Source organism: Achroia grisella, unplaced genomic scaffold (assembly GCF_030625045.1).
Source record: "Achroia grisella isolate CSIRO2021 unplaced genomic scaffold, CSIRO_AGI_Agris_v1 utg1023, whole genome shotgun sequence".
Taxonomy (NCBI): Eukaryota; Metazoa; Arthropoda; class Insecta; order Lepidoptera; family Pyralidae; genus Achroia; species Achroia grisella.
In genome coordinates, this window is record NW_026712560.1 from 169,262 (window position 1) to 196,629 (window position 27,368).

Genomic DNA, 27,368 nt, shown 5'->3' on the forward strand with positions numbered 1-27,368 from the left:
TACTTAGGTCTACAAATAATATTAATATTATCTGGTAAAAAGAAATTGCAACGGATAGAAATTTGTAATCCCCAGATTTCTTAATAATCTATTTACTATATTATTGTGCCGAGGTAAATTTTGCAAAAGGTCATCTGTGTGGGTACCTCAGTCTCACCTATTCATCTGACGAACTGCTTTGTAAGAGACTTCAGTTGAAAGGCGAGATAAGGCAGTGAAATTATATGATATGGAGGCGTAACATTTTATTCAGCAGGAAAGGCAATAAATGTGATGTGATGCTGTTCACGTATATAAGCGACTGTTACCACTTACCATCAGATACAACCACCACCAGGTTTGCCATCCTAATTACATAAAAAAACCTAATAATAAGAATTATGGTATACTAATTATGTAATATTATCTAATCTGTGGTAATAGTAATAGTACTTATATCAATCAGTCGCTGAAGTAAATATATAATACTTATGTAGGTTTCATTATATATTACTATCTCTTACCTTGTGTGGTAAACCAGTTCAATACAGCTTAACTCGGAAAACTTGGATCGTCTGATTGAATTATATGAAGACGTTCATACTCTGAATTTTCGATACGCAGGTGTTCCATTAGTTTGTCCGTGAATTCTGTAGGTGTTTTCGGTTCAATTCGATTAAAAGTTTCTCAATAAAGAGACAGCCTCTGCTTGTGTACAACTTCATCCAGGCGGAAAATGTAGTTATTTTGTAACCGATACAAGATATGCGTATGGAAATGATCAGAAACTGTATTATACTACTTACTTCACAGTATTTGTATACATATCAACAGGTATAAACATTTATTATCAAAGTAGGAGTAATAACGTTAACACCTGACTAGAGCAATAACAAGATTATACAGAAATTACCGTTTTTTAGTACTGTCTTCTTTGAAGTTATAAAAGCTAATATCGAAGTCCGAGAACTTTTTAACTTGGTACAAGTGCTATTCATTCATCAATCATATTAACCTTTTATCAATTAATCCAAAACTAAGTTTTAAAAACTAATTTAATTTAACGAATAATATAGGTGATTGCCTTCCTCGTATTCTTAAGTTTGTAGCGATGATAGCATTCCTCCCACGTTGTACCTAAGTAAACTATCATGTATTACGCCATATTTTCATTCTTCTATCATCTTTCTATAAAACTAACATGGCTTTTGTTTGCATACTTAATATCTTTCCCACGCGTGTATTGTGATTCTTCTTTTAGTCATACTGACAGAAGCAGTAATGTTTAAAATTCCTTAATGTCGTGTAGTGGTATCATTTTACACAAATACCTATTTACTCGTTACAGAAACCAATTATGTTGATACAATACTTATTCTACGAATATTTGAATATTTACGCCACATGGTAAATAATGATGTCGAATTCAAGTGTTGCGTTTCGCTAATCATAGTTGATTATGATGCAACCAGATGCGCTCTTTTACTGCTTAATTATGTTTGTTTACAATCATTGGACAAATGGGTGGAAATAGGATTAGACAGATAAAGTTTTAGTGTCTACCAGATCCCTGGTCATAATAGTACAATGAGAAATAAACATCAGCAGCAGTTTGTTAACAAAAAACAGTTAAATTGATAAAGACAGGGACAGAGAAACAGACAAAATTAAAACATTAAGTTGATTACCACTGACTCTCTCTTGCTTATTTGTTGTGTATGTATCTTAACAAACATTTAGATTTTTAGTCGACATCACAGAAGACCGAAGAGCTGGCAGCTACCTTGGACAAAGAATTAGTCTAGCTATTCAAAGAGGGAACGCTGCCAGTATCTTCGGAATTTTGCCTAATATATTGTTAAAAGGGGTCCCCTTTTAACAATATATTTTAGTTATTGTTTTATATTTTTTAAGCTTTTTAATTTTAGGTTGTAGTTGTATAATTAAGTTATGTAAATGATATAATTAGTTTAGTATTGTTGTCATTTGAATCTGTTTTTATGTTAATATTACTCATATATGTACCTATAATATGTCTGCATATCTATACTTATACTACCAATATAATAAAAGTATAAGTTAAATGGATAGGTATTTGTGTAATTTATATTACTACCTTTATTTGCTTTATGTCGTTAGTCCATCCTATATGTCTAAGGCGTATCTAATATTTTAAAATAGAAAATTACATCACTGAAACAAATTAAATTACTTTCAAGTTCACATATAAACTTATTAATATTAAAAAAATATATTGTTATGAGATACACACGACGATGATAGGTAATATCAGTTTTACTAATAACAACAATTTGAATCCAAATAACCGTATTTATAGATAATAACAAATGACATACTCCTAGGTATTGTTTTAATCAATATACTTTATCTATTTTCCATTTCATTGTTTCCAGCATATTAGTTTACACTCCGTTTCGTGTAAACATTCCCAGTTATGGGTAAAAGTACCAACTGCCTTTGTTGTACCCGATGTTTCATTCCAGTGTAAATAAAATGAAATGAGAATTGTTTATTAAATAAAAGTGAAGACATATATAATATTTACATATAAATCCTATATTTACGTAATTATATTGTAAGTAGAATTTATTATGATTGCATATTTATTGCTATATACTTCTACAAGAAAAATATGATTTCATAATTAAAATACAAATACAGACAATCTATCAATTAATACTAAAACTGTTGTTGTTAATTATACTCTATTTCTAGTTCTACATCATAAAATGAACACATATTTCTGTCACTAGATTTTTTTTTTGTGTTGAATTCTCAATTTATTATTCTGCGTTATAGCTCAGTATGTTTCACAAGAGTTGGTTTAGGCAGTACTTTCGTTGTCCAAACTCATTTAATAACAAACATTTTGCAATACACAGATGTAAAATAATATTAAATAGCCTCATAATTACAATTTCATATGGGTTAGAAGCATGTAAGCAGAAGCAAGTAGTGCATTTGTCACCTACCATCTCCGAACAGTTAGAAATTTAAATGGACTCACAAAGTTTTGGTTCTTGTCCCAAATAGTAATGTAGCGTGAAATGTGCGACGTAAGACCGTACATGGGCCAGATTCAAACTCACCACCTTTACACATATAAGTTACTAGCATAACTTTGAGGCAAGTCAGGTTTGTAAATCTCTCAAGTCATAAATTAAAAATAGCATTATTAAGCATTTATATATACTACTGTAATTCTGTAATAGGAAAGGAAAATAAGCTAATAACCTACCTATCAGAAGTCATAGTCATCGCCTATATACAGATGACAACAGCGTTACGGTCATCACATTATCACGTGAACTTCGTGTTACCACTCACGTGTTGGCATTCTGAGGAATAAGTTGCTATGCCTCTTATCCTGTAACATATCTGACAAAGCAAGCTGCTTAGCGACTGAAATAGGTGAGTCAGAGATTCAGAAGCAGATGACTTTTTACCTCTCTATATATTCTATTTATATACTTTAAAAAAGTTTTTATTATTAAACAAAAATGTTTTGAATTTAGAAAGAAATATGATTTTATGCTAAATTTACAATAAGCTTGATCGACAATAATTTTCAATACAGTTTTCAGTCCAAAATTCGTATATTTTCATATTGAGTCATTATGTGCTAATTTGCCACAGGTAAGTCTTAGCGAAATTAATGCTTGATTACAGTGACGTAAAAACACTTGTTACACAGGGTATAAGCGGCTGGCATCAATCACAGTGCTCTGCTTCGTTTAGATTTCTCGAATTAGGTCCTTCAGTAGTTTTCGTCTTAGTGAGCAATACGACGATCATTTAACTATTCAGTCTCAGTATTTGGATAGTACTGCAATATAGGATAAAAAAAATATATCGAAAATCTGCTTTGATAAATCTTGCAATATTGGTTTAAGTTCGAATGAAATAAATAAAAAATCTGTGGCATTTATTATTTCTAACATATGAAATACTAATATTACAAATGAAGGAGCTTCTGAGTGTGGTTGGATGTTTGTTAGTATTTATCATTACATTTCGTCCAATGTACATAATATATTTTTAAATTATACCCTATGTGTTATTCTGATGTGTGATATAAGATACATTACTGCAGAATTGTATCGAAATCAGTTCAGTAGCTTTTGCATGAAATAGTAACCATCCACACTCACAAACTTTCCCATTTTTAATATTAGTAAGATGGTTAACTACTATCGGCAAGTCATTGAAAAGTAAATATTATATTTTATTCAGAGAATTTCTATTAGTTCAATATTTCTATAGAGATTTAAAGATTTTATTAACGCTATTTTATATATTAAAAAACATCATGGTACAACTCTTATTTTTCAATTCGACTAAATGATATTCTACGGCCGTCCTGTTTCCTTTTATTATTTATTACATATTTTATGATACTTGGGCTGTCATGATCAATCCAAGGATACCTCAATTATTAAAACCCACCCAGCCGTTGGGATGATATGAAAGAATAAAGAAACGGTCACACATATACTTGAAATTTGATAACAATACATTCTTTTTTTGGGAATATATTAATCCCATCAAAAACATAAATGTGAAATGATAGCCGAGTTTAATATTATGATATATACCTTGATTGTTGACTTCTACGACAAAAGAGATGAGATCTAAATGGGTGCCAAGTTCAATGGTCTGTCCTGAAATGTATTTATAACAATATAAAATATCATTTCTTCTTATAACTTAGGATAATATACTGTAGCCTAAGGTCTAACTTGGCCAGTTCTCATATACCAATTATTACTTTCGATTGTTAGTTATTACTAATAAAATAGGAACCGACAAGTAACATGTTTAGAACTTGCGAAGGCTACAGTATATTTCGTATATGAAAACTAGCCAAGTTAGACCTTAGGCTACAGTATATTATCCTAAGTTATAAGAAGAAATGATATTTTATATTGTTATAAATACATTTCAGGACAGACCATTGAACTTGGCACCCATTTAGATCTCATCTCTTTTGTCGTAGAAGTCAACAATCAAGGTATATATCATAATATTAAACTCGGCTATCATTTCACATTTATGTTTTTGATGGGATATCATTACTTTTTGTACATAAATTATACGAGGTACTTATTTATAACTAAATTAATACCAAATTATTTTTGATAAATTACTGTATTTTCGTATATTTACGGGGTATAATTGTCTTTTTTTGTGTTATTTTCTATATTTTCTTGTAACTTTTAAATGTTCAAGTGCATTGCCAATTCAGTATCAGGAATTTTTGGGCAAATCGGGGCGGTATAACGTCCACAGATGATTGTACTCTACAATAGAGCTCTCGTGACTTGGATCTAAATTGTTAAGACGTACTCCATCTAAGGTTTTAACTCTGGAGAGTCCAACGTAAACCTGCCCTTTATTAAATATAGAGGAGCCTATGTTGAGAAGAGGACTGCTAAAACTAGTGATTTGTGGATAGTAATAGCATATGTTGAGCAAATACGGAATTGTTCTCTTTCAACTTATACATTATTTAATATCTGAAACTTCGTATTGACACGTTATAGTTCGTAAAGACGATTATGTAACAAATTGACTGTTATCTATTGAATTCTCAAGAAAACAATTTGTTACCAATGAGTTCTCATTCTCGAGTTAACTATACATTCCTACTTATAACTATACTAAAATTGTTATTAATTTTTGGTTTAAACTATTGTCTATACCATACGTATTTACTAAAATAATGTAATAATAATATAATTACAAATATATAAGTATAATTTAAGAAAGCTATAAATTTCGTAGCATAAATCGCAACCTTGTAGGTTAGATACCGAGAAACAAAACATTGAGTTTTATCGCACCGCTCCCACACGGCGCCGCCGCGGCGCCCTATACCGAAATGCCTATTATTTAATAATTATTTATAAAAATAATGATTTTACACTATCGATGTGCGCTAAATATTGAAACAATAATTAATACCAAATCTCAGGTAATAACATAATAAATACGAAATTCGACTATACTCCTAGTTATAAGTACGAGTATATTTTAGACAGAATCTAAATTATAGCAACTAGTGTTTACCGCTCAATACAATATTTGAAGTTTGCTAGTTATCGACACTGATGTGAAGGGGTCAACGTAAATTGGTGGCTATCGATGTTTTCATAGAATTTTAGTAGTCGTCCAGTATAAGTTGAAATAGAATCAATTAAAGTGAAAAATAGTAGTAAAATGATAACAATTTACCAGTTTCAGATTTTTCACTTTATATTCACCTAATTACCTATCTGCATGCCAAATTTGAACTTCCTAGGTCATCTGGAAGTGGGTTATAATTTTGATCTATAGTTGATCAGTGATAAAAATGACGATTTTTGGACATTAATATCTAAATAACCGTTTGAGATATGTTTATGAAATTTGGAACACATATTTATCTCGCAAGTCTCAATATATGAACCAAATTTGACAGGTTTGTGTGAAAGAGTTTTTGAGTTATGAGGGGGTCAAAAGTGGCTCCAAATGGTTCGTGTAAATATACACACGGTGCTGCAGGCCAGTTTACTTGAAACTCGGCTTGACACGCTACCGCGTGTCTAGACCCACTTCATGAAATAGAGGAGGTTCTCATTTCAACTGTATTTTTTATGCGTGTTACCTCAGAACATTTTCTGTATTAATAGATTTTAATAATTCTTATTTTAAAAACAATGTGTTATAAATTATATATAACTTATAAATTATAGATTATTTTATTGACATGTTAAACATAAATTTATTAGCGAACCAAGCGAGATCTTTGTAAGAAAACTTCTGGTTTATTGTTTATCTTAAAAGGTGGAACAAGTATAGAAATAATAATTTTACCAATCATGGAGTATTATTTGTTGATTCTGTAAGTAAATTTCGAATATTTTAAATACAAATTGTGTTAAATTTTGTTTATTATAGTCTGAAAGAACCAATCATCGATTGCCTTTCCATCGGTGATTGTTCTTGAATAAATAAGAGATTTATTAGTACGGGAACATTAGTAGAAGTGACAATTCATAAAAAAATATTGAATGTTTTGGACAATCACTGGATGCATGTTATGTTCGGTGGACATCGATAGTGAATAACTAAAGGTCGGTAAGGAAGGTATCGAAGCGGAGGTAGGGGTTAGAAATTAATAAGATTTTTGATCGATAAGATTAAAATGTTTTTTACTTCCAAAATTAAACGCAGGGCGTGTCGGCTTAATAAATTGCTCAAAAGTTTCAAGTTATTGATGTTTCAGCTAGCTTATTAAATTTGGATTTATGGAGCTCAAACTGATCGACAGTTTTCGTTTAGTGAATTTTGCCGTTCAATTACTTATGGTATGATTCAGCAATTTCTCTAGAACTGATAAAAATAATATGATATAAATATGAAAGTGCTGCGTATAGAGAAAATTGTACAATGTTTATAAAAAACTTAAGTATCATTACGTAAACGTCAAGGGTGCAGCCCAAAGTGTTGAGATATAATTAATTCATATTGCAGATATATTAGGCATCCAAGGAATAAAAATATGGAGACGCGAACATTTTTCGGAGGTTAGTACTACGGGGAGGTTAGTATAGACGTAGCAAAAATAACATTGTAAAATGTGATAATATTAGTAATGATTATTCAATGATTTTTTCCTAGAATAATGGTTCGAAATAAAATTAATAACATGAACAATTTTTGGATGCGATGATGCAAGTTAATTTAATTATAACTTGCTGTGATCCATAAAATTAATATAATTACCTAGTGGTAAATGAAATGTAATAATTACTTTGTAATATTATGCGTTGTGATGAAGTAATTTAATATTATAATTATTTTAACAATTCGCGATATTCAGAAAACAATACATATATTTACACCAAAAAAGACATTGTAATTTAACGTGGTAATGTACCCAAGATACTGGCATCGTTGCCTCTTTGAAAAGCCATATTTACCCTCTGTGCAAAGCAGCTATCAGCCCTGGTACAGATAACTTGGTGCCAATGTATCTACGTGTGTGGATAATATACTCATACTAAATGATTTCCTAGTTTCCACGGGACCAGGATCATACCGTCAGGCCGTTTCTCATCTTCGCGGTCAATAAAGGTTCCAGTATTGCCCGTATTTGTGCCGTCGACTACTGTTGACGAGCTGAATACTATTGATCATGGCATGAGCAGGTATTCAACCAGCACTTCTCAAGCAAGAGGTTCCATGGTGCCCTAACTCATCAAATCGATCATACGCTTATTGATTATGGTACCGAATTTAGCTTAAATGTTTTTTATCACAGCATTCTACGAAGATGATAATTTTATAATAAGCCATCTTGGATCTTAAGGGATATTTTTTCATTTCTATCGCCTCCCGTACCATTCATAGATAATAGTAGATTAGTAGAGAGAACATTAAGCGTATGCAACTGAATATATAGCAATTTGTTCCTGCATTAGAACGATGAACAATCGTAGATTTGTATAGTTCGTGGTTCGTCGGTTCGTGTTAAGACCCAACTAACTATATTAGTAATGTGTATTAAACATGTTTTAACGTTTAAAAATAATGCAAGAAGAATAGTAGTGTGAAAGTGTATTAAAGAATACTATTAATTTTAATTTCTAGTGTCTGTGATTCTCTGTGAAATATAAAATAACTCTGTGAAATATAATTTCTAGTTCGGGTTCCGGAGCTCCTGTAACGGAGAATCATATACGATGCATCTCAGGAATCATAGAAGAAAACGTTAGGATTTGTACAAATTTAATTGAAATACTACCATGAAAATCATGCAAGTAATTTTGTACAGTATTGCAGTACTATGTATCACTTATTTCTGGGACTAAGGTAGTTCGTTAAAAAACTATATTCTTTATGAAGGGTGTGAGATATTGTAGTTTTATTACACTGTATTTTGTTAAGTCTGTGACTGTTCGTTTCATTTTTGTTCATTTATTATCGATAACAGACTTATGATTTTTCACTCAGGACTATCTGCTTTTCTTATCCGTATTAATGGTGACTAATTACGTTAAGATTGACAATATAATACAAAACGTTCCTGCACAAAATGGAAAACAGAGTTTAGTAACATTGTTTGCATTTTGAAGGTACAGTTATTGTCAGTTATGAAGTTGGGTTGTTGAAAACAATTACCAACTGACTCAATTCAGAGATGGATATATAAACTTGTTACTACACGTAAGTAAAACATTGCATTCTAAACTTACGTTACTGTTTTTGTGATTTAACTTAAATTTATTATTAATAGTTATGAATATATCTCTACAATATCGGTAATTACTCGGTTATAAACTACACAGTCAAAAGATTTTGGAAAATGTTCAAACTTGACTGGTCGGTAGTAAGCAGTTAAGCACAACGCCTTACTTCCTATGGTTGCGGATTTGAGTCCTCGCAAGATTTAACAATTTGTAGTCATGAGTATGATTCTTTGAAAAAAATGTTTAATTATTTCTTTCAGTTGTTTAGTACACATAACACTAGATGGCGCTGTGTGAATTGTCCAGGGATATTAATATTTCATCGAACATATATTATAAAGTCTGGTTTGCTCTGATAACTAAGACTGATTTATTTTGTTTACTTTATTTACTTTCATTAAATCTTAAACAAGTAATTCTGAACAATATTAATTTAAAAGAGAAAACACTAAGTTTTTTGCTGGCATTTTCTTTGATGTCTGCGTCTGCATTTCGAATATGTGCTACAATAAAAAAAATTGTTTATATTAAGTTTATTTAAGTAAGGATTATTTCCATTTCTATTAGATAAGTGAATCTACGCATATTTTTCAAATTGTTTGAATATTAAATTATGAATAAATAAAAGATTAAATATATGTCATTCATGTTTTATTTATTTTTTGTAACGACCAGGATAATAACGCACATTGTTCGGAAGAAATTTATATTTTAACTACATTATTTACGAGTAGAGACACACAGAAATGTTATGAAATTGAATTACAGAGTTTGTATTTTGATTACATGATCACAAAGAGAGCTTTAAGAGCACTATAGTCTACTATAAAATTATATTCGTTGGATATCCTCGCTGTGTTGAAGGGTCCACGTTACAGTTATAGGGCAAGCAATGTAAATAAGTAGAAAGTCATAATTTTTTTAAGCCTTTTACATCGTTTATACATTTGAAACGGCTAGTAATACTTATACTTATATAATATAATCTATTAACATTTTACATTAGCATTTTAAATATATTTACATTTAAATTAAATTATGATAATCAATAAAAACTCTATATAAATGTCTCTATTAATGTAATAGCAATATACATGGCACATACAATATAAACATTTTCTCATAATGATATATATGAGCTATATAAATACAGTTCTCAAAGTCGTATTTAATATAAAGTGTTGAAGTTAAATGTCGTTATATTTATATTATTATAACGCACTGATATTTGCCTATAAAACTATATACAATTCTCATTAAAAACTAGTTATTATCACGTTACACAATGATGGAGAAATGGTTAACCATAATAAAAGATATATATCAAAACGTATATAAAGTAATTATACATACTTATTAAATACCGACTCAATAGATATACGATAATTAAAATAGTTAATAATTTAAAAAAGCTTTTTCAAAGCCACTGTCATGAAATACATAGAAATACGTTTTAACTATCGATAATTTCATTTAAACTGTGTATTGAGTCTTTGAGTGGACAAAAATTAAAATCAATAACTCTTTCATGTTTGTATGCTTAAACAGTAATTATAGAATTGTTTGAAACAGATATAGGAAGATTATTGTTATTGTTAGGCCTGTAGTAGCAGCTGTGGAGTGTTCCGAGTTCGCCACCACAGTTTTGCCGTCGTTAGCGTACCATTTATTTGCGCGATCTGGGACTCTGTTGCTTTTAACGTTATCATTTTCCTGGTCCTCGTCGTAGGCCTCGGTACCGTAATCGTCATCCGAAGTAATTCGTTCGTCCGGATATTGGTCGATATGCCTGTCGTTGCCGGGAATTTCTGTTAAAATAAAGGCCTATTATATTCCTCATAAAAAGAATAAGCGCGTGACGATATAGGTTACATAATCGATGGAGTAAACAAATAAGTTGTAACCAATGTTATGTATTTTTTTAAAAACTTAATAATGAAAATATATGTAATTAATTTACCGTAGAGTCTTATTTTGCTTTCAACATCTCCAAGAGAATTCTTAGCTACGCATATGTAACTGCCTAAGTCTTCTCTGCGAATATTTTTGATGGTCATAGTCATTTCGGCTTCAAACATGGATTTCTGTCTGACCGTCATCTCATGGTGCTCTGATGGTATTATCAGCTCACCTGCGGAACAATTTATTACTTAAAACACTTGCTTTCAAATTCAATATTAGAATTTCATCTTTCCTCGGGAAAGTTTTATGAAAAATGTAAAAACTTCGAGCAGACACCTAGAGTTTTATGGCTGCCTTATAATTTGTTTCGCTTTTATCAGGGATGCTTCAAAGACTTAATCAAATGTTATACTTATGTATATATTATTTTGATAAATAATTAATTGGTAATAGAAGTTACACGTCGAAATACCTGGATCTTTGACCCAGTAGTTAATGGATTTGGGCGATGACTCAACGTAGCACTCGAGGGTGACGTCAGTCGCCAAAGGTGCCCCCACCAGCTGATTTGGTACTTGGATCACTGGATGAACTATGAAAAAATAACGTAATATTTTTATTTAAAAAGGTTTAAAATCTTATCTTACTTCGATAACAGTACTTAAAGTTGATTTAAAGTAACAAAATAACAATAATATAAAGACTATTATATCAAAGTTTTTGGAAAAAACTAATTAGGAGAATAAGTAAATTAAATTACAAATATTCATTTCAATTAGAACGTAAGAATATAGAATTCATAAATTTTATACATAGACTCTGAATGAAATTCGTAGGTATGTCAATTCGGTACTAAATTAGGATTAAAAATTGTCATGCGAGGTATACGTAATTTTTAACTTTATTCCTATTTTTTTGTTTATTTACTACTTATACTCTTGTTAATTTTATTAAAGAACTTATACTATACTTCATTGTACCTTATACCAATATCTTATAGTGAGGATAATATAAAAGAGATATTATGAGATCACTTACAATGTACACTAATATGTATCCTCTTACTGACCGTAGGCGGCACCCCATTACTGGCGATACATAAGTATGTACCCATTTCCGAACGTGATATCTTCGTCAGTTTTAACACTTCACCTTGGTACGTATGCACTGTGAACATTAGCCTAATTTCAGCTACTATATAAATAATGAACATATAAGCTGACATTTTGATATGCGACAACAAAATAACTATGATAGATGAATTATCAGGTCGACACATTATGTTGTTTCGTGGTATCCAGTCGTTTGTTAGCGGTGAATACTTTTGACATTATAATGAGCATGTATGCAATACAATTTTTTGCTCAATAAACAAATAAAACAGTTGAAAACCTAGAAGTCTATTCAATGGTGAACTCTACTAATTACGACAAACTTTAAACAATACTGGACGCGAAACTCATCCCGAGAACGGTCGCCGCTCGGCTCATTGTGGAGCCACAAATGCGGTCACACAGACATTCGTACTATTATTATACATATTCGGAAAAACAATGCCGTTCTTGCGCTATTGAAATAAACTAAGACAAATGAAATATTTTTCCCGCGGCTCTCGGAGCTCTGAAATTTTGGACTCAATTATTTGCTGTCATAAATTTATTTGTAAGCGGCCGAGGCACGACAGTGGCAGTTTCCTGCCGTTTTTCTCAAAGGACACTGTAATATCGCACAAAAGCTAAAGCACTCTCAGAATCAAATGATTTCAAAATTTATTTTAACTGAAAAATATGAAATCATTTATAACAATTAAACAGTGAATATAAGAGATTTACATATTTAAAGACATACCGATTGCGATTAAAATTGTATATTAATTTATAAAAATAAGTAGGTATATGGAAAATTCAAATGGTAGACAGTAAAATGAAAATATTATGTGATAGCTAATCGACTAAGAAAAGCGATTTAACTATAATAATCAGTAATTAATGGTTAGATCTGTATAATTCAAAACATTATTATTAATTTGTCAAAACCACGACCATATCTGTAATTGCCTCAGGATTGTTGCAACAAATGAAAATGAGCTTCCAATCGTGTTAGCGTGTCTACTGATTTTATCTTTGTTATTAGCTTATTTCACTATAGTCTCGGGCGGTAATTCGAAACAATATTCTACTGAAATTCCATTAAGGCTATTTAACTTATAATAAATGAAATAATGACGCTGAGTGAAAACGAAATTTAACACTGTATAGGTAATTCACTGGGATTGGATATCTGGTAAATTATTCACGAGGGTCCGTCAGAGTTGTTATTTAAGCGATAAATAAGGCCATTGGGATATTAATTTCAATAATAAATAATAGATTAAAATATACATAATATTCAAAAGGTTTACTTTAACTATGTTTAATACGCTACGAATCCATTAATATTTATTATGAAATCATTACTTCATGTATTAATAACCATTAAGTTAAATTTTAATAAATTGCAGTTATTTTCTTATATTTGAAGGTAAACCAAATAATAAAAACCTATATATATTTTTTTAATTGTTAATAATCTTGAATATATTTAACAATTAAGATTAATAGTAATAAACAATGTGAATAATTAGCAATCAGTTAAAACCAATATTCCTAATTTATAATGTAAATGTTAGCTATATTTAACGTAATTAATAATTTACAGTGTTTACTTTTGCTTTTCGCCCCGGTGTGGTCCCGAACAACGATTTCTTGGCCGTCTTCCCTTTTCCACATCACCCTTGGCGCCGGGACGCCCCGCGCCCGACAAGACACCCTTGCAGTACCACCCTCTGGTACCATAGTGTCCCCTGATGTTTCTTCGGTAATAAAGTCTGGAGGAATTACTACGTCCAAAGAGCCCATCTGTAAAAATGATATTTTTAGAGCATTGGTAAAACACGTACATTAAATTGACTGTGTATTTAATCCATACTAACATTATAAATGTGAAACTGTATCTGTCTGTTAATTATACTATATTTGTAAAGTGTTATTAATGAAATTTCACATATAGCTAAATTCTCCCAAGGGGATAGACTATATACATATTGTAATAGGAATGGGAAAAGAGCTGATGGCCTACCTGATGGCAAGTAGTGGCCGCCGCTTATATATATGAACAGAGAGGATGGCTTAAAATTATCATCTGTCGTGGAATCCAGTCATAAATAAATTCAAGCAAAGTTCAGTAGCATCAATAGTCAATAAGTGTACGGATACCGTGAGTGCTGCGTGTCGCGAACTTTCGTTAAACAATCTAGTGACGGTAGATGAAGAAAAAACTGCTGCCACCTATCTACATTGACATCGCTGTTACTGCTCAGCTCGTGACCACGGCTAGTGCAACCTAGTCCAAATGTCGAGAGAGGTATATCCTTTATTTGCCATAAAATTATTCGTGTAAGACCCGGTTAATAATTTAAATAATGAAAGTTTCTACAGACAAAGTCGCAGCTATCGGAAGTAATACCTAATAATAATAAAATAATTCAGTCTAATTATTATAAGTATAATAAATTTTATGTACAAACATTATTTAAATGTTTCAGAAAATATAATAAAAGAGGTTTATATCAAAATAGCATAATGTTTATTTATGGCCGAATGTAAAAATGCCAATTAAGCTTTCTATTCGCATACATATGTATTCAGCAGGTTCAAATTAAATTTAACTTTGTTAATAACGACTACCATGCCTGTTTCATGATTAAGTAAGTGTTTTGTTTAGTTAAGAAGAATATGTATGTAACTTGTAGTAAAGCTGTTAGGTTGCGTATTCAAATATAAAGGTCAAAATCTCGTAAGCTAGGTAAATAGTTAAAAATTACTAGGCTGGCAAATTAATAAAATTGACAGCAAGTATACTAAAATAGACTAAGTCTATTCAGTGAACTTACTAATATTATAATAAGAAAGTGTGTATCTATCTTTTCACGACCAATACGAATCTTAATATTGAAGATAGGTTGTACCACGAGGACGGAGGTAGGCTAAATTTTATTTTTAAAAAATACACAAATTCCGGATTAATACTAGATTATATATAAAAGTCAGGTATATACCCAATTAAGATAATTTTTATTTTCATTAAAATAATATGAAAAATACAAAGCGCTGATACGTATTCGAATTTCGGTTTATTTAAAAAAGATCAGGTTATTTTGCAAGGTTGTAATTTGGAGAAAATTGTAATCAGACTAATTGAAGCTCTTTCAGTTTTATATTCTCGTAACGGGAGCGAGGCTGCCGATTGCGAATGGCCCAAAGCGTTTTCGTAGCAACCGTGAATGGTAACATCATTATCGATTTAGTTAGTAGAAATTCGTGATGTTTATTTTTTAAACAGTAAAGAATAGGATGGCACATACTAGTATAATATATACTTGTTTTTTCTTGCAGTTGCGTTCTTGTTAATGGTGATTTTGTCAATTGTTACCTATGAACATTAATTCTGCATATTTAGAAATTAATCGGATGGCGAAATAAATTATAAAATTCATATAAAAAAACCCCTTCACCCTTTACCTACTCCAATCCTGTATAAATGATGTGCGAAAAAAAATTGCCTTTACACATTTATCTCAATAACAAAATTTATTCTAATCCGTTCAGCGGTTTAGGCGTGGCAGTATAACAAACAAATTCACTTTTATATTTATGTTATTATTAAATTAGAATGAAATTAATTTGGTATACGTTGTTTATTAAAAAAGCCTAGGATTTGATTACCCCGAATAGACTTTTCAAATCCAATAATTTGTATATAGTTTTATAAAAATGACACCAACCTGACTCTTCATCGGGTCTGTATTGATTTGACACATGTATTGTCCTCTGTCTTCTTCTTGTACGTTCTTGATGTGGAGGTACCATGTGGAATGGTCGCTGTGAGATACTGATACACGGGGATTGTGAGTGATTACGTGCTCGTGGATAGCCTGAATAGCTTTCGTGTCTGCTTTCACCCAGCCCACCTACATGATAAGCATCATTATTGTAGGTACCGATAAGCGGGATTTATTAAATAAATAAAAAATAACCCTGGACAGCGCTATCTAGTCCCAGGATAAGCAGAGCTTGTATTATGGGTACTAGACATCTGATATAAATACCTTACTTTGTAAATACATACATAATTTATATATAGAAAATACCCAGACTGATACAAAAAATCATACTCATGAATGTTTGCACCAGAAGTAAAGCGGTGTGTTAAATCGCTAGACCACCGAGGCTGTCAAATTTATTATTAGACATTATACAGTTGTAATAGTTCTAATAAACAAATGAATAGACTAGGACAAGGAATAGTTTGGTTTGTCTAAATTTCAAATACCTATTTGCCAAATTATTTGATAATAGGTTCAGTCATTACATAACAAACAGCGCACACATTATCACTCATTCATTTTTACATTATCAATATTGGTTTTTGTATTTCTTTTATATACATTTCCACATGCACATAATATGACGAGGGGTTTCGAATTGAACAACATAGACAATACGTGCTTACTTTGGGCACTGAGACGGATACCCTTCATACAGAACTCTGCGAATTCAAATTGAAAGTAAGTTTACTCGCCATTTCTCGAGTACAGATAGATCCAATGCTGTGTAAATAGTACGTAATAGTACATACCCGAAAGTTTCCGAGATTGACAACGATGCATTTGAAGGTTGCGTCACGTCCTAGGGGGACCGTTAAATTAGTGATGGGCTCTCCAAACTCCGGCACTTCGATACCCCCTATAAAAAATAAATATAAATATTAGTATAGAGAGATATTTTAAGAAATATACTAATAATTAAAATATTTTTAATCATCATTGAAGTAATACATTTTCATTTTAATATATTTCAGTGTGTACTCAGTTGTTTATTTTTTCATGTTATATCATTTATTCCACCCAATTAATATTAATAGCAACCTATTTTTATTTCTATGTTGATTAACCTATACAGGGTTAATTGAATCAGCCCACATGTCGGTCAACCCGCTGCCCATGTAGACCACTTGTGAAAACATATTACATTCGGTCCCTATATATTGAGTATAAAATAAAATTGATTCAGCATATCAGTATCAGAATTTTATTGCAGTGATTTGCTTATACAAACATCGGTACTGGAGCGGAAAAGCGTGCAGTCCCAACTTCCGATGGTTGTGAGTTGGGTGCCGGTAAATATATAAATATATATATACTGATAATGGAAATTCGTGGGAAGTGGCAAGAGCCCATCGACAAGATCCTGGCTCTTCAATTATGAATGAATGAATATAAACTTGAACTTATGCCTACGTTTGTATTTATTTATAAGTGTTCTTATATGTATATTTGTCAAAAAATAGGTATGTACATACATTTAAATGTGGATATAATTGTAAGATTTATAATTAAAACATGTAACTTACAACATGACAATTATTTAAACAAAGCAGCTATGGCTGGTAGACTCCAAGAAACTAAGTTGCATTGCATTAGTTTGTCGACCGTGTGTTTATAGGCTTATCACATTTGCAAGTATGAAGTTGAGTCGCGCTCTCGCGATACTGTCACACTCAGTTGCACCTCGTTCCGAAGACCCAACACAAAGTGTCAACTAACCACTCAACTTGGCCCACTATTCGTGGTTTCAACTCGTGAACGTAAAGTGACACGAATAAGTTTCCAAGTGATAACTAGACCGCACTACGCCTTCTATTATCGTGTACACACTAACTAACTCAATTATTCAAACTACGGGAGACAGAAACAATTTGACGTTAAACTCCATAATCGAGTATTCCTTGTTTTAACTGGGCTAGTTTCTGACTTACACAGATGTTTTCCTTATCATGTTAACTTTAGAGTTTACGTGTAACTGATTTTAGTATTGTTTTGCTGTACCTTACATTACCTGACGTAATAAGTATTGAGTATTGAGGGAATATCAAAAATAATTTGTTTTACAATAATGATAAAGATCTTAATAAGACTTAAGTCATTACTAAAATCAACTAGTTATATTTTCATTGTAGTATGATGTACAGAGTGGAGGTATGCAGTTTGATTGCATTTTTATGAGTTAATGAATTAGAAATAGATATAATCTTGATTCAAATAAACTCAATACAAGCACTTCTTAATAGTAATATTTTTTATTCTACCACTCATTCGGAACGCATACTCAAGAAGAATGAGCAAGAAACTTATGTTGTTACTATTTTAAATAAATGTTATTTAAAATAAATATTTACTCAATAAAAAATAAGAAGCATGCGATAATCAGCATAGAAACCGATATGCGTCTATTTTTAGTGCAAACTAATAGTATTGTTAACGTTATGAATTTTAAGTTTTTTGTACAAAATAATTTTATTATTTATAAATTCTTATATATTCTAATAAGCATTTTTTCAGAGACAGTGTTTTATACGATATTTGAATCTTTTTAAAGATTACTGCAAGAGATTACTTAGCGATAACTAGACGGTCTCCGCCTTTTGTATCAGTCAATATATATTTTCTATTTTAATTGTTTCTTTGTTTATTTAAGTGGTGCAATAAAGAGTATAAATAAATAAATAACTTTAGTTAAACGCCGTTTGGGTAAAATCAGTTTGTTATTATTACGTCTATATCTTTATTATTATATATTCCTGGCATACTTGATATTTTCGTAAATGTATTGAGAATCAATGGAGATGATGATGAATGATATGTATGGTAATGATGCAATGACTGAATAACTTCGTTTTGTTTTATGTGTATTACGAAAAAATTATTAAATTTAAAATAATTCGACGGCTTCGGTGGTCTAGCGGTTTAGCTCACCGCTTTACTTCCGGTGGTGTATGTATCGATTCCTTACACGGTACAAACATTTGTATTCATGATTATGATTATTGTATCGGTCTGGGTCGGCGCTGTGTTAATTGTCAAGAGGGTTATTTATTTTAGTTTTGCTTTTATTATAAATAAAAATTATCACCACAATATACATGACATGACAATGTACACATGAGTAGAAAAATGCACTCCGTTACGAAAATAAATTTACACATACAAATAAATTCTTCTCAATTAACGCTAGTTGTAGTCGCTTATGTTTGTGTTACCAGTAGTTCGTCGACTGGTATGCACATTAAAAACCTGACAAATGGTGTAATTGTTTGCCATTCATTACTTAAACTTTTGTGATGCATTATAGTAATTAAACAAAAGAACTAATGCCTTAAAACTTTGTTAACATCATATCCATCAGGCAGTGGAACATAACGACGGAATCCATGTACTATAAAAAACTGATTCTATATATTACTACTTACTATCAAATCAGCCGCTTTCTTGTTATTTCTCACTCCAGATCCACAAAAAAGCAGTATAGATCAATTGTTAGTGTGTCAAACAGGTACAGAACTGTTTACATGTTATGGTCCAACTGTACAAAAGATAATCCGAAATAATTCTAATATATCATACGTAAACGTTTAAATCCAAATCTACGTTACGTGATCTCTGAACTTTTGATGTATTTTATCGAGTTAAGCATTACAGCTTTAAGGGTCAAATTAATGTACCAACTTGAACTCCATCAGACACCTAAGTGGCTAAGTTTCATACACTCAGGACAAGAGTATAATATACATAAATGCGAAAATTGCACTTCGTGTAGTGATATGTTGCGTTAGAGAAGCGGGTAGGAATGTTTTGTCACCTTTACGAGCCACGAGAGACACTCAAATAGTAAAGCTGGTGTGAAAACAGTCATGATACCTCTTTGCTTCTTTCATAGCTAATACAACTTTATTGATGTCGAAAAGAGCAAGATCCTTAAGACCTAGCCAAAATAGCGTCGTCTGTCTTCTTGTTATTACTCTGGAGCACTATTCGTGAATATTATTCTATCAGTTTCTTTTATAGACAATGCTACAGAAAACTGTATATTGTTTATCTAACAATAAGTATCGTTGTCTTTCATTATTTATATCTATAAAATAATTTATAATTTATTATATGATACGATAAGCTACTTATACGGTTTGCTGTTTTTTATATTCGTCATATAAAACAATTTGCTAAAAATGTTAATATTTTTTACGGTTTTTTATATTTCTATACATTAAGTGAATCCTATAATTTCACGGGTCGAATGGAAAATGGCGGTGGATGTAAACTATTATAACTGTCGGATAAATCTGTCAATCCGCTTTCCTATATTTTTTCTATGTGCGCTGCCATGACTACGACTCGAAAACTCTTAATGGTAACGACAAAATATTCAATGATTCATTCATTCAAACTATTTTTAGTATTGTACTTGTAAACTTCTTTTAAAGGCTATCGAATAATAGATTTTATGTACTGAAGACCTTCTACTGTAGCTTTAGTACACCTACTATTACACACCTATTATCTTAGATGAATTCACTACTCTTTTATAATCCAAAATAAATACAGATTATTGTTATTGAGTATAGACAACATTCGTTCAAGTTATAAATGTTCTTTTAAAAGAATATAATAAGGTTGCTTGCACCACTGTTCATATGCAAACCTGCTAATTATTTTGCAACAACGACGTGGTGTCTTCTTCGTTCTCTGAGGGTGCGGGTGGGGGACTTGGAGCGAACCCCTTTGCTCCGGTTTCTTCTCCGGGGGCGTTAAAGTATATATGTATAACTACATCACATAGATACTAAGTATAATTGTGACTGTGAAAAAAAAACAAATAACAAGCTGTGTTTTAACCTTTACGTTAATTGGCTTTTTGATTACGAGTTATTTAAATAATGTTATTCATATTAACCTTAAAATAACTATGAGGATCGTGCCTCAAATTTTATTGAGCATTTTCCGGAATATTTATTTTAAAAAGCTCTCCATAACAGCAACTATAGCGGAGATGTAACGCTACTGAACGGTCTCGTGGAAGGCAGTAAAAACTGCCATTTTGCAACGGCAGCGTCCACAATATCGTGGCAGACTGGGACGCAGTAAAATGTTTACAAAATATCCTGCTTTTGTTGCGGGTGCCACTAGAAGTGTTGGATATTGCTTTTGTATTACCGTTTTAGCGTAAACTGAGCCAGCCACTTTCTTCCAGATGTTGTAATAGCTCTATTCGCGGATGCTTGTTCTTTTTGTCATTTTTTTATCAAATTATTGCCTATCTTGACAATGCTACTGAATATTTTATTTATAAGCACATCCATGATACTTGGCCATGGTTATAACCGCTGTTAATTAAGAGTTGAATTAGTAAATATCAATTGTACTTAAAATAATTTTTAAAACACTCGATTACTCTATGAGGATCAGTTAGCCATGTATCTTTCTATATATCTGTAAATAAATACGGAACATTCGTTCTGGTTACATAGCATATTATATTATTTTGAAAAAGTATAAAACATTGCGATTCTGGTAATTATTTGTGACAGATCCTTCTGATAACTTAGTTATTGCATTGACTAAATTAAATTGCCACTCAATTGTCTAAGTTTTTTTCTGTTCATCATTGAAAAAAAGGTATGGCAAAAAAAAAATTGATTTGGTACTCCGAACTATTTTGCTGTATGAATGTTATAAAATTTCTTAAAATGACTTTATTATAAAAAAAATTAGTACCTATTTTTTATTATTAAACTTATTATTATACATACTTTAATCTTTTATACAACGTATAGACGCGTGAACTATTTAAATATTATTTAGAAGTTATAATTAGAAGACACAGCAGATACTAGTGTTTTCAATTTATTTAGCATTAATATTTCATGAAAAGTAACCCCGCGTGGGAAACATTTAATTTATCATTAGGTATATACTACATCGTTAAAATTTTCCATTACAAACATATTAGCGAAAATAATTTTCTTCTGCTGATATGGGCAATATTCATCACATTTTGATGTCCAAATTTTCAACTTGGCAATTCCGACGGTGATACGTTCATAAATTCAATGAAATTACCCATCTTTCTGCGCTTCAAAGAGCCCATATATTTTCCGGTGGAGACAGCGCCTTGCAATGCGACCATCACGCGAATGATAAATCAGTATAGCGCACAACATAGGGCAAAAGGCATACGCTCATGAATTTCTGAATTTAAATATTTAAAGCTGTGTATGAAATATTAGGGAAAATGTTATTTTTTTCTTTTATATCGAACTTGATTATTCAACTCTATTTGCATATAGAATATGCCCGTATAAAATCTAAAAAATACGCTTATATTTTCTAAAGTTTACACTTTAGAAATTATTTAAAATAGTTTAATTCTGTTTAAACTGAATAATTTCGTGATCATAATATTAACATTGACAACTTTAGTTAAACTTTTCAATTACAATATTCATCTCTGCATGGTATACCGTATGAGAGAATTCGAACGTAAAGATTCGGTTGTGCTTTTCTACTATAATTATGCATTTAAAAAAAAAATAGTTTACAACCATAATGAATAATCATTATGGTTGTAACATATTTTTAATCGAGACTAACAAGCTTGTTTCTTAGAATCTTCGTCGTCTTCAATTATCACAGTGCAAAGAGAATATTAATTTATTCTTATATCTATATAAACTTGTCCTCACTGGTAGATTTACCATCCAAGCTTTGTGAACTAAAAAATCGATCATTACTAATTTTAGATAGTTCCCTATTTTCGGTTGGTCTTTGTTTAATGGACAGATAAGGTTAGATTAGAATTCCGTGACAGAACCTCATGAAAGCAAATAGGTCTTATTTTAGGTGCACCTAGGTCTCAAATGTCTTCTAATTTAACAATGTTTATTTTATTACTTTTAATTTATTAGTAAAATCATTAATCTTTATTATTACATATTTTTATTACACTTGCCGTGTATCTGTGTGAGTTCTTGTTGTAATATATTTTGCATTTGAATGAAATAAATGTAGTATTAACATAGAATATTTATTAATGCTACCACAGATAAGATAATGTAATACTACTATATTCGATATAAGCATAGGTCGACGCACCGTTGTCCCTTTGATTCCTCTCGGTGCAAAATATTGGTCACAACATCATCAAGTATAAAGGATAGTACAAAAGGTAATTTTGTTGTTAGTGATGACAGTCGTGTCAATATTAAGAAGTATTTGTTTCCAATTGATAGGTAGCTATCAATTGGAAACAAATACTTATAAATGCGAAAGTGTGCAATGTATGTGTGTTACTTTTTTACGACTAAACCGGTAAAATGTATCTTGTAATGAGAAGATATAAAAATAAAGAATATTATTTAAAAAAAGTGACCAAGTCGCAGCTAGTATAAACTAATAATACAATCTACTAATAATGACTGAAACTGTATTATTGTAACAATTATTCCAACTATTATTATTAAACAATTAATTGTAGATATGTAGTAACAGAATTATTTTAGCGAAAAAGAATATTTTTTTAGTAAAAGCCAAACGTCTCTTTTCGTTGGTGTTAATCTGAGGAGACGGGGCAACATGTTAAGTCGCTTACCGACCAGGAAATCTATGTCAGTATACAAGATAAGTAGAAATTGCAGGAAAATTTCTTGAAGTTTATTATGGTATATGAGGCCCATTCTATACATCACGTGATTCTTTAACAAAGTTCATGGTTCATCTCCCGCATTTGCAACTGATTTGTTTGTAATCATTACTATCTACTACTATCAGTACTCTAGAATGGTAATGTTCATTTTATATATATATAGGCGATGCTTTCCACTTATATTAGTCAGCAATAAGTTACTGCAATTATGTAACTACAATATTTGAGGACAATAAAACATGCTTAAATTTTATTTGGAATCTAAGCATATATTTATCTTATATTAAGCAGTTACAGTTTTTCTAATGTAATTTATAAATTAAGAATGTTTACAATGAAAGCCTAGTTTTACCCTAGTATCAACTAAAATCTTGTTAAAGATATTTTATAGACTGATAAAACACATACCAATTTCATTTATAACTTTATTACCAAATAAGTAATAAAATATACAATACAATCATTATAATGTAAATTAATTCAAAAGTAGTATCGTATTCATTCCTATTAAACGATATACAAGTTAATAATACGAAGAATTTATTTAACCGCAATTGAGCGAACGTGGGTTTATTTCACAAAATTACTCAGCCACAGACATGATTAATATATTAAGCATTTTATAATTGTTAATTATAAAATATCAGTAATAATAAGTCGCTTTCTGTTATTGAACAGACACATACAGATATAGGCTAAGTAAGATATATTATATACATAGCACTACTAATTCGGATCGGTTATTTTGTATTCCCATGGAAAATAGGGAATTTGTATCAAAGATTAGAAACGTAAAGCACTTACAATACTTAGTAAAGCTTAGATATTCTGGACTTCATAAAAGATTTAAAATTAGTTTAAGGTAAGTCATGTGTTAGTTTTAAGTAATTAAAATACTTTTACTAGCTACTATTTATTTTGTATACCTATGGAAAATAGGGAATCGTTTCTTAGTAGACCAAAGCAAAACCTACGTACGTTGAACTTTATAAATTTCTAATCCTAATCGTATATAAAAAGAGGTACTATATCCTTCTATGGTGCATTCTAAATACTGTATATGCTAAAATAACGATTAGATAGTAGTGGTCTGTTTAGATATCAATAAAAATAACTTTGTACCAGACAATAGACATAAATACCTACATAATATTTTTTCGCAATTAATACGTAATACACATAGACTGAAAATATCCTGTTATGTACAAATTACGTAAACATGTGACTACTTAGATGAATACAATTTTTTGTATTGTAGCAATACAATACAAACATGGCATTAATGTATATCCTACATACAAATAGAGTGTATCATGGTCTAGTAGTTCACTATTCTCACATCAAGAGGCCTCAAATCTGGCCTAAACTTTATTAATTTATGTTCTTTAGTCAAAAAAAGCACCAATATCTTATAAAATATATACATATAAGATGAACAAATAATTAAAAAATATATAGGCATATCAAGTGCCTGCCTTACGGTCATGATTTATACTCATACATTAATAAATAAAAACACAAACAAAACTATGTTTAAGCACATCGTCGTCCTGGATATGCTGTTGCTTGTTATTTTAAAATACATCACTAATAATGTCCAATTTAGTTGTATTATTAAAATGGAAACTAAATATGAAAGTTCCAGCTGGTCATTAGTCATCGCGCAGCATCCGAACGGGTTCCGGTGCAGGCTGCTTTTATTAATATTTCCAGTGCGAATCTGCGCTTTATTAGCAAACAGCCGTCATGTGGTTGATAAATTATTAATGTGGTCGTCGCACAGCTTGCTCTGTGACCCGTTTTTTGTATTTCAAATATTTCATTTTATAGGTACATTAATATATTATTCCTGTTCGAGTTGTGATTTAGTTTATACTAGCTATTGAAAAGTTCGAGATAAATGGTATGATTATTTAAACGTATTGTATTTAGCAACCTGTAAATATTATTTCAGGGAAATAGTAATAATGTATGTAGATATTTATATCTATATATTTATATATGATAAATATAAATATAGCCTAATATAGATTAAATAGAACTAATTTAGAACCTTATATTAATTATGTTTTATGTAACTGTCTATATGCAATAATATAGACAGTTATATAAAACACATTGTAGTACAAATATGAGATGAAATATTATTTATTTATTTATTTACATACATTACATAAAATTCTTAATCTTATAAAAAATACCGTATTTTTGTAATAAAGATTACAGACATAAAGCACTTACAATACTTAGAGTAAAGTTTAGATATTATGGATTTCATATAAGATTTGAAATTAGTTTAATGTGACTCATGCTTTAGTTTTACATACTCAAAATTTTTCTACTAGCTAGTTCGCTAATAAAAACAAAATTTTGCTGACGAATTTAGTCTATAAAGGAACGATGTTAGAATCTAGTAGGTATACTTTTCAAAATATTATGAGGACAAAACAGTCAGATTCAACATTGTTTAACGTTAATTTGAACACAAACTGTTATTACATTTTCTTGTCATAATAAAGGTGGAGCGTTTGAGTCATTTCTCCGCATCAGCAACCTTATAAAACGAGTGAGTGAGCGTCCATTTATCATAAGGCGGTCCCTGAAGCTAGCAACACAATTATCAACGAATGCAAGTGGTTTTAACTAGTTATAAGCAATAAAAAACCTATTTCATTCTTATATAAATAAATGTTTGGTTTAATTATTTTTATTATTATTTTAATAAGAAACAATACGCATACATCTGCAAACAATTTAATTTGCAAATTATTATAACAAACTTTAGTCGACACATAGTTATAAAGACATTTCTTTAAAATATTAAAATCTCGAGATAACTAGATTACGAGTTTATTACAAAATTATCTGCAAAGTTACTTTTTTATATGCAAAATTAAGAGGGAATTAATTTTTCGCGACAAAAAAGAGGCAGACACTTCATTCAGACTTCATTAAAAATTTTTGGCCACAACTCGATGCCCAAGAATGAACTTTTCCCATTTCTCATTTTCGTAATTACTCCTAATTTAAGAAAATTTTAGCAGAGAACGGATGGATAGAAATTGTTGTGGAATATTATTTTATGTACCTTAATTATTATAATTTGAATCATTATCATCAACTCGAGTTTCAACCCAATACAATTTTATAAATACTTGTATATTTATTGTCTTAAAATACTCCTATTTCTTTAAAGATGACTATATGACATATAGTAAGCTATTTTAGGTTGCTTTTAGCTTTGATTTGCTCTCTCTCTTTTGTAGTAGATATACAAAAGATACAAAATAAATATAGAACATATATATAATAAAATAAAATATGAATTGTTTTATTTTATTGCAATGATAAAACACAATCTAATATAATAATTGATTGATTAAGAAAGAGAGTACCATCTGATATAGGCGTGAAAGTACGTTCTTTTTTATGTTGTAGATCATGGAGTCTAGTATAAAAAAGTGTTAAAATATAAAACTTAGGTACAAGACGTCAAATAAAGCGCGAGTCACGTTCAAGTGAGTGATATCACGTCTACTGCTCATCAGCGGGTGCACGTGACGACTTTAGCACAAACAGATTTCACAACAGAACCACTCATTCTAGATCCCTAGCCGTAGACTGCTGCTTTCAATTTTAACCTACGAAAAGAAGTAAA

The 27,368-nt window shown here is 30.5% G+C and overlaps 1 protein-coding gene across 1 annotated transcript in view; it reads right to left on the reverse strand.

Annotated features, from left to right (window-relative positions):
• Positions 1-9,887: 9,887 nt before the first annotated feature.
• LOC131844471 (lachesin-like) overlaps positions 9,888-27,368 on the reverse strand; it is a 70,714-nt gene continuing 53,233 nt past the window's right edge. Inside the window, exons 3-9 of the mRNA XM_059193745.1 lie at positions 16,812-16,918; positions 15,958-16,143; positions 13,840-14,032; positions 12,174-12,302; positions 11,608-11,727; positions 11,194-11,364; positions 9,888-11,041 (exon numbers count right to left, since the gene is read on the reverse strand). Of these exons, the coding sequence (XP_059049728.1) occupies positions 10,785-11,041; positions 11,194-11,364; positions 11,608-11,727; positions 12,174-12,302; positions 13,840-14,032; positions 15,958-16,143; positions 16,812-16,918 (1,163 nt within the window). The 3' untranslated portion in view covers positions 9,888-10,784. The remainder of the gene's footprint in view (positions 11,042-11,193; positions 11,365-11,607; positions 11,728-12,173; positions 12,303-13,839; positions 14,033-15,957; positions 16,144-16,811; positions 16,919-27,368) is intronic.